General features: G+C 41.7%; 1 protein-coding gene across 6 annotated transcripts in view; it reads left to right on the forward strand.

Moving 5' to 3' along the window:
* The window catches only part of CCDC149 (coiled-coil domain containing 149), a 60,365-nt gene that overhangs the window by 37,082 nt on the left and 6,270 nt on the right, over nucleotides 1-17,013 (forward strand). For 3 of the 6 annotated variants that reach the window (XM_024103523.3, XM_024103524.3, XM_024103526.3), the window contains 5 exons: nucleotides 2,785-2,857; nucleotides 4,198-4,282; nucleotides 6,378-6,522; nucleotides 12,869-12,945; nucleotides 15,176-15,208. In XM_024103523.3, the coding sequence (XP_023959291.2) occupies nucleotides 2,785-2,857; nucleotides 4,198-4,282; nucleotides 6,378-6,522; nucleotides 12,869-12,945; nucleotides 15,176-15,208 (413 nt within the window). The remainder of the gene's footprint in view (nucleotides 1-2,784; nucleotides 2,858-4,197; nucleotides 4,283-6,377; nucleotides 6,523-12,868; nucleotides 12,946-15,175; nucleotides 15,209-17,013) is intronic. The other 3 variants (XM_008166242.4, XM_065598157.1, XM_065598158.1) reach the window with 1 other exon arrangement.

The raw sequence follows: 17,013 nt of genomic DNA on the forward strand, positions 1-17,013 counted from the left end.
TATTTAAGAAAGAATAGAGATTTCACTAGAAACGAGTGATGGAAGCAAATGGTCACAATACAAAACAAAATCGTAAAACTTGAGCTAGGGGGCCTATGCTTATTAGTAGTTCCCTTCCTTATCTAATAAAGTGGGTTCTCCCCTCCTCCCCCCATGTACTGTTGCAAAGCTGGCTGGTTTCCTAGAAACCAGGATCCAATCTTTCATGAAATACCCCCTCTGCTCAGTGAATGGTTGCAGAGTGTCTTTCTCCACCATGTGATATATGGAATCACTATATCACATGCTACACTTCATGAATAAACACCATGCAAGTGGTGTGTTAGGTGTCGTGAGTTTCTCAGGTCGGAGAAAGGAGTTGCTTGTAAAGAACGGTGAACCCTTTGCCCATTAGCACCAATTAGCCTCTGTGTCACAGGCAGCAAATTGGTGATTGCATCAGGAGCTCAGCCAAACCACAGCTTTAAAGAACATATTTCAAAGAATGTAAACTGACAGATTTGGACTCTTAAGTGTTGTGCTTTGTATTTGTTCGGTTTCACATTTGTTTTTATTCCATCTAAATCATGAACTAGCAGTCGTAATTCATAATGGCAGGCAGCTTATTTGGGTTTTGCTTGGCTGAAATGATGGGAGCGATGCTTTGCAGTGTGTGGGGATGAGGAAGGAGGGAATGGTTCATTTTCTTTGTCAATTTATTGCACAGAATCACAGGCAACGTCAGAAGTAGCCATATTTGTACCCTTCAGACATCCTGCAGTGAATACTGAGACCGAACAGAATCTTGAGCTTGTAAATGTGTGGCCTGAGCACATGGATACATGGTTATGGATCCAGCTTTGACCACAGAAAGGGTTTGTCTTTTTATGGGGAAATTTGCCAATATAGTTATGCTGGTAAATTTGTCCTTGTAGACAAGTCCATTAATTCTCTGTCGCTGCTTTGGAAAGGGGAAGTGCAGTTACAATATGATCTGGGCTCTCTCCTAGGATATTAGAAGAGAGGGCCCTGAAGAGGCTCAGGCCTGGTCTACGCTAAAAAATTAGGTCAACCCGGCTATGTTGCTCCAGGGTGTGAAAAATTCACACTCATGAGTAACCTGCTTTAAGCTCATCTAACCCCCAGTGTAGACAGCTACTGCCTCTTGGGGAGGTGGATTAAATACAGCAACAGGTGAACCCCGCCCATTGACGTGGGAAGTGTCTACACTGAAGTGCTACAGAGGTGCAGCGTTTCTAGTGTAGACAAGCCCTGAGGTGCATAAGTGCGACAGGTACTCCCTCATCCCTAGCAACTCTGGATTCACTTCCTTTTTATTTGGCCTGGTCTAAACAGGGTTTTTGTTGTTGTTTTGGGTTTTTTTGGTACCAATTTAACTGTTAGTTATGGATGTGATTTTTCTTTTATCCAAAATAATAAATTGGTCCAAACTGTAGTATGGATGCAATTATACCAGTATAAAGGTGTTATACTGGTACAGTGTGTTCTCCTTACCCTATGGTGAGAGCCAGCTGGTATGAGTGTACTTATACCAGTATAACTGCATCCACACTTGATTGTGTTATTTTAACTATACCAGTTTAAAACCGATCTAGCTAAACCAATATAAAAACAGTGTACAGACAAGCCCTTTATTTAAATTTATATATATCTTATAGGTACCTGTTCTCTAAGGTTAAAATACAGAGGGCACAAGTGAATATCTACTGATAATACAAGAAAAACTGACCCATCCAATCCCCCTACCCAAGAGCCTAGAGACTAAAAATGGGCTTTGCAGTATGTCCATAACATTTAATTACCTAGAATTTCAGAGTTACAAACACTTCCGGAAGGGAGGTTGTTCTCTGAAATGTTCATAACTCTGAACAAAATGTTATGGTTGTTCTTTCAAAAGTTTACAACTGAACATTGACTTAATACAGCTTTGACACTTTACTATGCAGAACAAAAATGATGCTTTCCTTTTATTTATTTTTGTTAGTAGGTTACCTTTAACACAGTACTGTACTGTATTTGCTTTTTTTCCCCTTTTTCTCTGATTGCATACTTCCGGTTCCAAATGAGGTGTGTAGTTGACTGGTCAGTTCGTAACTCTGGTGTTTGTAACTCTGAGGTTTTACAGTATACGCATCCAGTCTTAAGAGGCCAAAGGTGGGGAAATGACTTCTGAAGTAAAGTATATCTTCACTGAAGAATTAGCTCAGGCTCTAGCCCAGATGTTGCCCCTAATCTGTGATTGAGCCCAGACTAGTAGACACATCTGAGGGTATAGTCTTGAACTTTGGTGTTGCTTCAGCCTGGGCTGGCAACCTGTCAACTTCACAGTGCGAATGTAGGGTAATCCAGCCTGGCTGCACAGCATTTCAACAGATGTCTCCATTTGGAAGTTCAGAACATAAAAGTATTGTTCTCATGGCACTGCCAGAGATGACAATTTCATGCTAAGTCAGAGCGTGTGAGCATCCTGCAAACCAGTATAATGTACCACAAAGAACCATGGGATATCCCACCAGCAATCCATCCCAGCACATAGGCTAATACAGCATCATATGTGAATGCATATGTCTGGCGTGGGTAGGGCTTTGCAGTGGGGATGCTCCACCCGTGCGAGGTGAATTCTCCAGTGAAGACATAACTGTAGAAGCCCCCTCATGTGAAACATCCTGCCAGTGGCTCTGTTTGTGCCTTGTGCTGCGCAATGACTAACACATTGCCAGTGTTTAATAAATAACAAACAAACAATATACAGGAGTCTAATGATATATATTACGTATTTTCCAGATACCTTCAAGAGAGATTAAAGCAACTTCAAGAGGAGGTCAACCTTCTTAAATCTAATATTTCTAAGTACAAGGTAGAGTTCTCGTTATGCTGCGCTCCTCTATTTATAGAGTTTAATTTTTTTCATTTGTTTATACACATTTTAAAAGTGTAAAATTGTTTGAGTCTGTAGTACCGTAGAAGTTAAAATTCCATGTGCAATTACCACTTCCTTTTAACTGTAGTTTAAGACAACTAGATAATTTTAGTACCTTTATGTATTTTGTTTACATCCCCAGTCTTCCCTATAGACTTCTCAGCTGTTATATAGCATAAAGAAATAGCTGCTAGAAATATCTAAAAAGTGAAGGTGTTCTCTCAAGATCTAGGAAAAATTGCTCCTAGTTGGGGTTAGAATGTGACAGTGTTCCAGATTGTTGCTAAATGGAGGATTGGTGGTGGTAGAAAATTAATGCTCTTGTGTTTTCTACAAAGTGTTAGGACATTTATTATCATGCAGCTGTTCTTTTATCTCCATATTTCTCAACATCAGTACTATTGTTTGGCAAATTTTAATGATTGATATATCTTCCTTATACCTCCACTTTGAGGATAAGCTGAATGCACTCTATTGCACAATAAATTTAGATGCCTGACTATTCTTCCTCTAACCCTCTGCTCCAACTTCAATCAAAAAACACGTCCTCCATCCTTCTGCATGAGACTTTAAGCCTATTGGTGATGCTTCTTAATTCGTTAATCACTGTTAAGCAGTCACAGCATTCCCTGCCATTCTAGTGAAGTGCAAAATTCCTCCAAAGCACTGCCACCCCCATTCCAGGCATAGACCTGAGAAACTGAGGCCACAAAGCAGGTGCTGTGTGTGTATCTGATTTCTGAAGGACAGTCTTTGGGACTATCTAGGGCTCAGCTTTAGTAAGAATCATGATTTTGCTTTGAACTCTTCCTAAAAGCCAGCGTTTTCTGCTGAAAGGACCTTAAAGAGAGTTTTAGTGCTCTTTTTTTTTCCCCCTCTTTAAGCATGTCCAAGAGAAATTTTCTGGAAAGTCAGAATTTTATCCCAGACTGCTATTCCCCATGGACTGTTACGGCTTTTACAAATGTATTCAACTGTTTCCAGAAATAGGAAAGTTTTAAAAACCCAAGGGAGGGGGGTGATAGTGGAGGAGGAAATAGAAAGAACAGTAAAGGGGGATGGTGATGAAGTGCATAGATTCGTTAGGGTCCCAAAGGCTCTCTTGGCTAGTATATCCAATACTCCAGAAGGAGCCCCCCTCATCCAACCAGCAGTGTAGGGATAGACTCATGCCCTAGAAGAGAAACTCCAGGATTAATATCCCCTCCCTCAGATCCCTTACTCTAATGAAAATGCTTAGGCTAATGTCTGGAAAAAAAATGTTTTTGTTTTCTTAGAATGCTCTCGAGAGACGGAAAAATTCAAAGATTCACAGTAGATCCAGCAGCAGTGCACTAACTGGAGTCCTTTCTGCAAAGCAAGGTACTGCATAGATGGAACGTGGTGGTACAGTACCTCATTCTTTCTTCAGTGTGAACTTTGAAGTTTTTCTCACATCACTTTCTTCCTAATCATCTTTTAACCTGCCAGCCAATCTCCTTTTCCTGTCAGTCTGACCCCATAAATTCCCTTCATTTGCTTCCACCTTTTCAGCTTTACATCAAGCTTAAAGTTCTTCTTCTCCTTTCCTTCAAGGCCCAGTATAACTCTGACCCAGATCAGTCTCTTCTTGTGTCATCTCTTTTCTCTGCTAACAATGCCAACCTTGATGCTCTATTTCAGCAGTAATACAGAGAAGGCAAGTTAAGGAAGGTGGGGGCCTGTTAAGTCAAAGTTCCACTCCTGCACTTGGGGGCTACTGTGGCTTGCTTCTCCCTTGCAGGAGGAGTTCTATGGTTTCCTTCAGGAAGAGACCAACAGAGCAATCCCCTCATCCCATATGTTTTCCCCCACACACACCCTGAACAGAGGCGAAGGATCAGAAAAGATGAGGATAGGATAAGATTTTCCCCGTGGAAATCTTCTCTCCTGCACAGTGATCCTCACCCTCTTTCCATGCACACAGGCACATACCAAACTAGCAGTACTTGTCATGACAGGTTGAAACTCAAGAAGTTCGTCAGCATTGACTGCTCCGTTTAGGTCAGTGGTGGCCAACCTGAGCCTGAGGAGGAGCCAGAATTTACCAATGTGCATTGCCAAAGAGCCACAGGAACACATCAGCAGCCCCCCGTCAGCTCCCGCCCCAAGTGTCTCCCACCCGCCAGCAGCACCGCTGATCAGCACCTAACCCTCCATCCCAGCGCGCACCTCCCGCCCGCCGCGATCAGCTGTTTTGTGGTGTGCAGGAGGCTCGGGAGGGAGAGGAGGAGGCGCAAGGGCGCAGCAGACTCGGGGAAGGGATGGGGGCAGTGGCGTAGCCAGGTGGAGGGAACATGGGGAGCAATAAAAAATATATATAAATAAAAATAAAGGCATCACCCGCTGCGGTGCTTTTACTGACGGGGCGGTGCTTTTACTCACCCAGTGGCGCTCCGGGTCTTCGGCGGCACCTCAGCGGCGGGATCTTCAGTCGCTCCACAGATCTTCGGCAGCATTTCGGCGGTGGGTCCTTCAGTGCTGTCGAAGACACCCGGAGCGAGTGAGGGCCTGCTGTCAAAGTGCCACCGAAGACCCGGAGCACTGTCAGGTGAGTAAAAATTAAAAAGGCGCCAAGAAATTGACAAGGCACCACTTGTGCTCAGTGGGGGAGCGGTTACTCCCCCCCCAGCTACACTACTGGGCCGGGGCCTTGGGGGAAGGAGTGGAGTGGGGCCAGGATCTGGGGCACAGCCAGGGGTTGAGCAGTGAGCACCCTGTAGCACACTGGAAAGTTGGCGCCTATAGCTTCAGCCCCAGAGTTGGTGCCTATGCACGGAGCCGCATATTAACTTCTGAAGAGCCGCATGTGGCTCCAGAGCCACAGGTGGCCACCCTTGGTTAAGGTCTTCTTCGCTATACATTTGTATAGTTTCTAGCCACAGCAGATGACCAAATGTGATCATGCTAGTGGACTTGCTGAGCAAGGTTAATGAGTCCACAGGCTTTCTTATTGCAGAGGAAGTTTCTTATAGGCTGATGTGTGACACACATTGATTGTGTCACATCAATCTCAAACAACCTTAGGAAATCAATATTTCTAAACATGAAACCTTCTTTGTGGGCATGGTTTTTTCAGGTGGACTGAAGAAAAATATTCCTCTCCTGCCAGTGGCAAGAGATCATAGGATAGAAAAATGAGGCTCTTTCCAACTGAATAGAAATCTGTTCTTTCCAAAAGAAATATTAGCTAAGCAGAAAATGGGTCTACCTATGTTTGTGCTGGCAATTGCTACGGGACAGTGATCAGCTCAAACAGCCACCATTTTTTATGACTGAGTATTATATGTCTGGGTTTGTTTTGCTGGTTGGTTGGAATAAATCTACTTTCAGCTAAGTAATGAAACAAAGGTGGATTTGCTTTGTAAGTCTGACTAACTACTTGTGTCACATTTCTGTCCGCATAAAGGTAAGACTCATTTTTGTTTTAACATTTTAGTCCAAGAGTTGTTATCGGAGGACCATGGTTGTAGCCTACCCGCCACGCCGCAGTCCATTTCAGATCTCAAATCTTTGGCTACTGCCTTGCTGGAGACTATCCATGAGAAAAACATGGTCATACAACACCAAAGGCAAACCAACAAGTAAGTAGTATGACTTGGAATTTGGGGGAAACCAACACAGGTGTTCAAAACACTTTTTAAACTAGCATTTGATGTTTGAGCTCTTGACTAGAAAATGGGAACTTAAAAACAGGAAAGGGAAGGATGGCCAGGTATCTTGTACTCCTCTTACGTGAAATGTCATTGTCATAGGTTTGGAATAGAGTTGCTTAGCCACAGCCATGACCATTCATAATATAGCAACTTGCAGATTGATTTTTATGAGGCATAAATTGTTGGATTGTAACACTACTGTATGATTCCTATTCTGTTTTGTGATTTAATAAATTATTTATGTTGGACAGTAATCTTAACTATCCTATCTAATCTAATCTTGCTATCTCACATACTTGGGATTTTCTATAGCAGCCAGCATGAGAATATAGAACTGTCTTTTGACACAGTTTAAGATATTGGACTGTGTCCTTATGCAACACGAGAAAGTAGGAACTAGAAAGGAAGCATTTCTTGATTGTGTTTAGCCTTTTAGCAGCACTGACTCACTAGTGGTAATCAGAGGTAATTCAGGCTTCTCAAAGGCACATCAGGACCAGATGCCACAAACAGGCAGATAGCTTTCATGAAAGGAAGACGAAATACTAAAGGAAACTGGATTGCACTAGAATAGATGACTCATTTTGAAAATTGATAACTCTAATACTTAGGCAGAATCCATAGCATAATTATTAGAAGTGGCAACAAAAACGGAGGAACAGTCGGTAGGCGTACTTAAATGCTTTGGATGAAGCAAGGGTCTGTTGCGCTGAAGGGAGGCTAACGTCACATCAGTACCAGGGAATCTGAGGAGAAATCCAGGCACCTTCCAACCTAGCTGTCTCACTGACTTCCATCTTTCCACCATGTTTCAGTCTAGATCTGTTGTCATGGTTCTTTGTCATTGTCCTGCATTATACTTGCCCTGTTCTTGTCTGTAAACTTTGCAAATTGCTATCTAGGTATTAAGAGTATGTCTTACTAGAGCTCAGAGTATGCCTCCCAGCCTGGGTAGACCGACTTGTGCTAGGTCTGCTCAAACTTAATGCACTAAAAATAGCGGCATGGACATTGCAGCACCAGGTATAGTTTTTCACTACCAGATAGTTGCCTTTGTTCAACTCTTAGTTAGACCTGATTGTTCCTCACTACTCGTCTGTTTTCCCCAGATCATAATTTAAATAACCCTCCCAAACTTTGGTAAGTGGAAAGAGTTGCAAATATTAATGGGGGGCCAGAGAAGGGATGAATAGAAATTAGAAGCGTAGCCTGAAAAGTAACATGTGGAAACATAAGAATACTTTTTGGTGGAAAATAATCTGGATGAACAGATACTGCATATATGCACACAGGCATATCCCTCTCTCCCCAGCTCTGTTGTGACCACACCCATAATTAGAATATTACATTTAGTCAGAGCAACCTATGGATATTTGGAAGCCACAAACAGCAAGGAGGGATAGGAATTTATTTTGGATACTGCATGAAGCAACAGGATGAAACTGAAAGAGGGCAGCTTATAAGAAAAACATCCTGACAGACAGTGAGACATATTAGGCTACGGGCTAGTCTCCCAAGGGAAGTGAAGGAAGCCTTCGGGCTTCTAAAACTAAACTTTACAAACCCATATAAAATGTTGGGAGTGTGAACTAATAGCGATAAAGGCAGATGATATCTGAAAATAAGAAAGCAAACCAAACTGGTGATGAGGTGTGGACTCACCATGAGGTTTTGATAGGGTGGGAAAGGATACACAGGGGAGGGGAGGTTTTTTTTTTTTTTTGTTTGTATTTGGGACAGGGGCACTGCAGAGGTGAAATTGACAGGGGTCTCATGCAAAATTCCTCCCTGCTCAAGGTTGGAGATGCAAGTAGGATGAGTTAGAGAGCAAGCTGGGAGGGGAAGCTGGAGAGAGAAGGGAATGTAATGGGAGGAAAGATGACCTAGCTCAAAAAGGTAGAAGGATCTCCTTTCTTCATCCTTCTGTTCCTTTCTTCTTCCCCTGGCCTCCCTTATGACCTTGCTGCACAGAAGAATCTGTGAAATCACATTAGATGTTTTTAACTGCCTGTTGTTTGCAGAACCCTCTTAGAAGTTCAGAGAAGCAATTTATTTTCCTATCCATTTCCTCCTTTCTTCTTAACCAAACAGTGATGACTCTTTGACATATGGTGCTTGTAACCCCTGAATTTATTTACTACTTTGTGCTCCATCTACATAGAGAACATCCCTGGAGAATAGTTCCCAGAATGTGTTTAGTTAACTTGCAGCAGACCAGCAGAGGGAGCACAACATGGGGAAAACAATTTGAACCTACAGAAATGGTGGATCTTCTTATTATCACCAAATGGGAAAGAAATGAAAATAGGCTATTTAATATTGCCTTCACTAATCAGTCTTTACAACTGTACTGAGTGCTCATGAATAAGAACTGTAGACCGCAGTTGCTAACCTGTCTCACTGGAAGGAGTTGTTTTAAAACATTATGGATTAAAATGGCTCCATCTTTGTTAGGAAGGACAAGTGGAGATGGATTAGTGATTGGTACAGAGATGGGGATGTGATAACAGACCCACTTCCCCACACTCCAGCCAGGTGAAGTGTTTTTTGAGTGACTGGCCAAACACGTGTTGGTACAATAGGGATTTAAAGTGTTTGCAGTGGGATATACACACAACAGTTGGAAACAGCAGACAAAAGCATCATTTGGCTGGAGATTTGGAACACAGAGTTGTCTTTACTGCATTCTGAAGAGGGCTGTGAGCTTTGCTGCTGTTTTTGCTGTTAATCCATTTTTTGTCAAAGGCAATAAGATGAACTCCTATGCGCATATTATAAATAAAAATAGAGTAGGAAAGACCATCGTGAATCGGTGTCAACTCATTTGTCTCCCACCAACGAATTAACCCATTCCCAAAATCCAAACTCATCTTCACCGTTTGAAGGCTAGGACACAATTATTTTTCAGTTTACCAGTGATGGTGTACTTTTGTTTAACAGCAGCAGCAACAGGGTGATAATAGCTTTCAATTAGATAAGACATTAGGCCAATAGCTTACGTTCCTTTGCCACTTGCTGTTGGATTGCAGGGCTGAGGGCTTTTTAAGGAGGCTTTGATCCCTAAGCCCTTGAGTAGCCCCGCCTCCTGGTTAACTGTTTTAAAAAGCCGGTTCCATAGAGACCAGAGAAGCTAGTGAACAGGAGCAGCTAACTGGAGTTTTGTGAGGGAGTTTAGAGAGGGAACAATAGAGCCAGATGCACCTGATTAACATTCTCTAAACTTAGGCCAATAAACACACTCCCATCGGAGGGGGGGAGAGGGGAAGCTGCAGGAGTAACTATAATGCAGGCATAGGTCCAGCAGCAGAGTGGGGGATATCCAGTTTATTGCACTGGATGCAGCATGGATGATTACCTGCCTTGTGGACAGGTGGCATATGTGTGCACTGAGTGAACACATGACATGGCCCTCAGAGATTGAATACAGGCTGTCAAGGCTGCTTCCCCACTTTGAACTTTAGGGTACAAATGTGGGGGCCTGCATGAAAACTTCTAAGCTTAACTACCAGCTTAGATCTGGCCCGCTGCCACCATCCCAAAGCTAATTCCCTTCCCTGGGTAGCCTTGAGAGACCTTCACCAATTCCCTGGTGAATACAGATCCAAACCCCTTGGATCTTAAAACAAGGAGAAATTAACCATCCCCCTCCTTTCTCCCACCCACTCCTGGTGGATCAAGATCCAACCCCCTTGGATCTAAAAACAAGGAAAAATCAATCAGGTTCTTAAAAAGAAGGCTTTTAATTAAAGAAAAAGGTAAAAATCCTCTGTAAAATCAGGATGGGAAAATAACTTTACAGGGTAATCAAACTTAAAGAGCTCAGAGGACCCCCCTCTAGCCTTAGGTTCCAAGTACAACAAACAGAGATAAACACTCTAGCAAAAGGTACATTTACAAGTTGAGAAAACAAAGATAAACTAACACGCCTTGTCTGGCTGTTTACTTACAAGTTTGAAATATGAGAGACTTGTTGAGAAAGATTTGGAGAACCTGGATTGATGTCAGATTGTACAAACAAGTGCTGGGCTATCTTGATTATCACTTCAAAAAAAATTCTTTTTTTCTCTTAATTGGTCTTTCAGAGTAGGTAAGACAATGCCCACCTTTTCATGCTGTGTGTGTCTCCTCAATATATGTTCCATTCTATGCATCCGAAGAAGTGGGCTGTAGCCCACGAAAGCTTATGCTCAAATTCGTTAGTCTTTAAAGTCTCAAAGTTAACTAGGAAGGCAATGTATAAGATAAAAATGCTGATTGGCTCAGATTTCATTGAAGTTAGAGATGAGAAAACAGTTTGGTCACTGAGTGCGTGCCTATGCCAGAGCATGAATGCTCCCATTGGCACATGACCTAATGTTTTGTCACTCTTGGTATGTCTATACTGCAATAAAATACCCGTGGCTGGCCTGTCGGCTGACTCAGGCTGAAGGGCTATAAAATAGCAGTATAGACAGCCCAAGGCCCAATTTGTTTACACTGTAATTCTATAGCATTGCAGCCTGAGCCCAAGTCAGCTGACCCAGGCCAGCTGTGGGTGTTTTATTCTAGTGTAGACACCCCCTTTGGGGCTAAGTATCTCAGTTGATGGGCTTGTATTACTACCCATAGGCTATTCCCCGTCCCCATTCACTTCACTCCTGTCCCTGATATTTATCATAAATTTTCCTTTTTTTTCTTCATTTCATTCCCTTTCTCTTGTATTACTCTCCTCTTCCACCTTAGTATTTACACTACTGAAATACTGATAGACTCTTTTATCCTGTGCCTTGCACACACCTCATGGTAGATGCTTTGCTAGGCTACAGATATTTAGCCTCTTTTAATCTTTCTTTCATCAGTCTCTATAGCCCCTTAATTTTTGTTGCTGTGTTTCATATTCTTTCCAGTTTCTAGGTTTTGGTTGGTTTTTTTTTTTTTTTTTCTGGTAACCAGGTGCCGGGTGTGCTCAAATAGGAGAGGCATAAAAACCTGATTAGGTGGACTGAGCACAGTATTCCATCCCTACCAGAGCTGTGTACAGAGACTGTTGCTTCACTCGTTTTTGATGTGCTGTCTGAGTATTCAGTCCAAAACTTCATTGTCTTTTCCTGTTGCTATACCTTCATGTAAAGTCGTATATAATATGCTGTCCATTATCTCTGCTAGGTCACTTTTAGCATTGCTGTCTCTTCTGGGGTGTATCAACACTTGGAGCTGGGGTGTGATTTCCAGCTCGCGGAGACATACATGTGCTAGCTCTAATTAACTAGTGTGCTAAAAGTAGTGTCCCAAGCAGTGGGAGGGGCTAGGTACTCAGACAACATGCCTAGAGTATCTGATTGGCATGTATTCAGGGTGGCTAGCCCCTTCTGCAGCTTTCCCTGCCATAGTCACGCTCTATATTTAGCTTGCTAGCTCAATTAGAGCTAGTGTAAGTGTGTTTCCTCGAGCTGGGAATTACTGCCCCACCTCCAATCGTAGACATACCTTAGGTATCTCCCTTCCATTGAATGTTGTTTGGGATTTAGATAAGGCCTTCTGTTTTTTAGAGACTTGTTCTAGAAGTGAAATACTTTCAAAACTTGCAACAAAATGGAACCTTTCTTGTTAGATACAAAATATCATCTGATTTTGGGGGGGGCAAATTATGGCTAAAAGGTAAATCTTGCTGGACAGCTGAGGATGGTATTTACATAGGGATCAGAAACAAAAGCCTTGGCGACCCAGGAAATGCAGTCAAAATTAAGAGCAGTTGAGAAGGTCTGTAAAGAACTTGAGACTGCTTAGTACTGAAGTGAGACCCTGATCAGTGGAATCAAACAGCATTTGCTGTGCTACGAAGGAATATTAAAGCTTGATGGGCAAACCAGATTGGATAAAGTAACTGGCCCAAAACTAAGGCTAAAAGCTTGCAAAATTCAAATCTTATTTTGAGGTTCAAAGATGATGTTTGCATACCGCTCTACCTCCTGGTTTCAGCCAAGGAAGGGAATAGAAATACCATAGGGGCTATTCACACAGTATTTCTTTCATAGTAAATCTAAGATATACTGGAAATTTATTTGGGACTTCTGTTTTGGGAGAGGCTCACGTAAGCATCCAAATATTGTTTAATCTGAACTTTTCAGGGGGTTGCCCATCACTGTTAGTGAAACAAAAGATAAACAAGTTAATATGTATGTGCTGTGACCTGTGGAGAATGTATCCACAACCATGCAAACATCTATGGGTGGAATAAATCCCTGTGACAGTGAGTCTTCTCTTTCTCAGCTGATATGTCATGTTCTTTTTTCAGAATTCTAGGTAATCGGGTGGCAGAATTAGAGAAGAAGCTGAGAACTTTGGAAATTTCTGGTTTGTGGAGTCTTCCAGGTTAGTAGAAATTCAGAAAAACATAAGAATGGCCATTCTGGGTCAGACCAATGGTCCCTTTAGCCCAGTATCGTGTCTTCCTTCAGTGGTCAATGTCAGATCCTTCAGAGGGAATGAACAGAAACTGGCGATTGAGTGATCCATTCCCGGTTGTCCAGTCCCAACTTCTGGCAGTCAGAGGGCTGGGGATACCCAGAGCATAGGGTTGCCCATGACAGGGCCGGCTTTAGCATGTGCGGGGCCCCATGCCGGGATGCGAATAGCAAATCCCCATTGGATCCCTCCTCAAATCCCCGCCCTGACCCCGCCTCTTCCCCAGCACATCGCATTCCTCCTCACCCGTCCCTCCCAGGCTTGCGCTGTATGGCGGCGCAAGTGGTTTTTCCCGCTCCGCCGGCAGCCCCGGACGTTGCGGGGCCCTCTTAGGTGCAGGGCCCCATTCCAGGGAATAGGCCAAATCGGCTTGAAGCCGGCCCTGATCCCTGACCATCTTGACTAATAGCCATTGATGGACCTAACCTCCATGAACTTATCTAATTCTTTTTTTGAACCCATCTCCTGTCAATGAGTTCCGCAAGTTAACTGTGTGTTGTGTGAAGAAGTACTTCCTTTTGTTGATTTTAAACCTGCTACCTATTGATTTCATTGAGTTACCCTTGCTTCTTCTGTTATGTGAAAGGGGTAAATAACTTTCTTATTTACTTTCTCCATGCCATCTGTGATTTTTATAGACTTCTATCATACCTCATAGTAGCCTCTTTTCTAAGCTGACCAGTCCCAGTCTTTTTAATCTTTCCTCTGGAAAGCTGTTCCATCCCCCAAATCATATTTGTTGCCTTTCTCTGTACTTTTTTTCAGTTCTAATATAGCTCTTTAGAGCTGGGGCAACCAGAACTCTATGCAGTATTCAAGGTGTGGGTGTACCATGGATTTATATACATGCATCGATATTTTCTGTCTTATCTATCCCTTTTCTAATGGTTCCAAACATTTGGTGACCCTTTTCTTTTTTTGCCTGCCACTGAACATTGAGCAGGTGTTTTCAGAGAACTGTGCGTGATGACTCCAAGATCTTTTTTTTTTTTTTTTTGAGTGATATCAATTTAGACTCTATCATTTTGTATGTATAGTTGGGATTGTTTTCCAATGTGCATTACTTTGCATTTATCAGTGTTGAATTTTATCTGCCATTTTATTGGCCCATCACCCAGTTTTGTGAGATCCCTTGCATTAAGTGTTTGGGTGTCTGTTTCCATATTAGGATTTCAATGTACAATTTTTGTGAGAAACTTGTGAAAAATATAGCCAAGTTTCAGTGGCTAGTGGTTTTGAAAAGATGGATGTTCAACACTTTTTGGGAAAATCCAGCTTAAGGTGTGTCAAGTTGGAAACCCAAAATCACTAGTCACTTGTGAAAATGCTGGCTTTACACACATTTAAAATCCACATATAGTAGATAGCAGAAAAAATACCCTTTGGCGAATGCAAGGAACAATCGAACTATCACTATGGGTTGTAGCTGAAAAATATTAACGATCTGATTTAAATGTTAGTATAAAATCATACAACTTAAGATATTAGAGCCAGGTTTTTTTCAACATGTTTTATTTATTAATTTTAGTTAAATGTGCATTGTTCGGATTACATTCATTTTTGGTTATTTTTCTCTCATTACACCTAATTGTTTCTCCTTTAATCATCGTTCTCCTTGATGTTCACACACTAGGTTATGTTTGTGGTAACAATTTTCCACTGCTGCTACCATTGAGGTACCTACACTAGTGTAGACAAGGTTCCAGATGTTCTAACCTATATCATTTAGGTCTAAGCTCACCAAAAAACAGCTAATATTTAGCAATGTATCTGAAGAGTCCTAGTGACAAATCTCTCCAGTTCCACTCCTGATGTTAGTTTTAACGCAAATCCTCTTGATGCAAGATGCAGATAAAATAATTCTTGAGTCACACTAATATAGGTTTACATTCTAATTGAAATTTAATGGGTATTTAACATATTGTTGTTCTACTTTGTTTAAAAAATGTTGTTCAGTGAAATTCATAGTTAATAAAATGCAATGTTTGGTCTTTGCAGAAATGTATAAAAAATAAATAAAAAATAGAATAAATGGAATGCTGAGAGCTTGCTCCATTGTTAGTCTAGTTAGGTAAGACATCCAATTAATATTAATACAATAACTGTCTCTTTTCTTCCTTTCTTTTGCTGCCTGAAGGCCTGAGCTACAATGTCTCAGTGGGATTTGGGAGTAGGTTCTACTTGACATGTATATTTTTAGTAACTAATTTTCGCAGTACGTTAAACATTGTCACAGCATGTAAATAAATGGAAATGTTATCTGAACATTTTTATGTTTGTCAGATTAAGATGTTCAAGTGAGTGAGTTAGATGTCCACAAGGGAAATAGAGACTACTGCACAAGACAGTTTTTTTAAATTGGGGAAAATGATAATAAAGGATGATGCTCAATAGTTGTAACTGAATTTTACACTAGATTGCGACTTGCATCAAACAGTGAGGTTTATTTCTTCGTTTAACCAGAGAAGCAGTAAATTAAGAATGCACTTTTGTTTCCAAGTGTGATCGAGCTCAGAGATACCAAATATGAGTCTTGTGACACCCAGTGGGATCACGAAAACTTTTTCAGATGGTTACAAACTGGCCTCTGCTCTGTAAAATACCATCTCCTATCAGTACTGTGAGAACTATCATAAGAATGTTGGCTTGAGTGAAGGGTGAGAGCACCTGCTCTGATTGATGCTAGAAGAAAGATTTTCAGAAGAAAACAGCACTTGATTTACAGTGAGTTGAACTTTTTGTCATTGGAAAGACTTGCCAGTGAGAGCTGACTTTCAATCATACTTGTGAAACAGACACATCATTCTAGTTTAATACATTTCAGGTTGCTAAAAGCAGAATGAGTATTGCTACCTAAACATCGCCCGCAATAGACTATTTACTTAGCCCAGCACCATGCCACCTATTTACAAATAGAAATAGCCTTAACATTCATTCTTTGCCAGCCTGTAGGAGAAATGGTTTGATAGTTTGTAGGTTCTTTTAGTTGGTTAGTTTTTGTTTGTAGGCTTGCATGTAGGGGGGAAAACTGGGTAAGCGAAATCAAATAAATGAATTTTGTGTTTGAAAGTGGTGAGGTCTGCAGTTGTCACCTTTTGTCAGGGGTGAGTTCCATAGAGTGGGTCTCAATCCTGCAAAATTTCTCTTTCACATTTAGGAATCTCCCTTACTGGCTGATGGTTTCATTGTTCAGCGAAACTCAACCTGTCACGAGAGAGCATGGTTGTGTTGGGAGAGGTCTTGGGCGTGGATTTGTTCTGATCTCATTTACATAAGTTTGTCTCTGCTGAGGGTGGAGCAAAGATGGGGTTTCAGTATCCTGGTAGCATTTCAATCTTTTATTGGTTGCCTAGATACCACGGTGATTGTTGCATTAGAAATGTGTATGTCACCCCACTTCTTAGACTTTGGTGTAATTGGACACTTTACATCAGCAATTGGTTTATAAGCTATTGTGCTCTCAACAACCAATTCCCAGCGCAAAAGGATTAAGCTGAGTCCAAGAACAGTTCTCTTGCTTTTCTTTGTATGATCACAGGAAATGCTGCAGATGGCTTTTGTTACTCAGCAGCCACCCACTTAAAACATGCAACTCCTCAACTGGCCTATCTCCAGAGGGAGTGATGTATTTAGTTCTGAGGCAGTTATGTTTGACCTTCTTTGAGCGGATATTTAAAGGGAGGTGAAAACTTGACGGAATTTAAAAGACTCCATTTGAGAACAGCGTATTCCTCTAAAGAAAGGCGGAAACAAACTTATGTTGTCATGTATAGCTCTCTTGTTTGCCTGCTTATTTTCAGCCCTGTACATTTTTAACCAGAAATCCCCCCTGAAAGCTCCCTAAATTGAGGATGTGCCTTCCAGCAGCTATATGTGGAGAAGAATAACATACAGAAGTGAGCTAGTTCCAAGCACTCAATCAAAATTACATTTGATAGCCCCACTCGTACCATGCTTCACAGAATATGGGGCAGC

Source organism: Chrysemys picta, chromosome 5 (genome assembly GCF_011386835.1).
Source record: "Chrysemys picta bellii isolate R12L10 chromosome 5, ASM1138683v2, whole genome shotgun sequence".
Lineage (NCBI taxonomy): Eukaryota > Metazoa > Chordata > Testudines > Emydidae > Chrysemys > Chrysemys picta.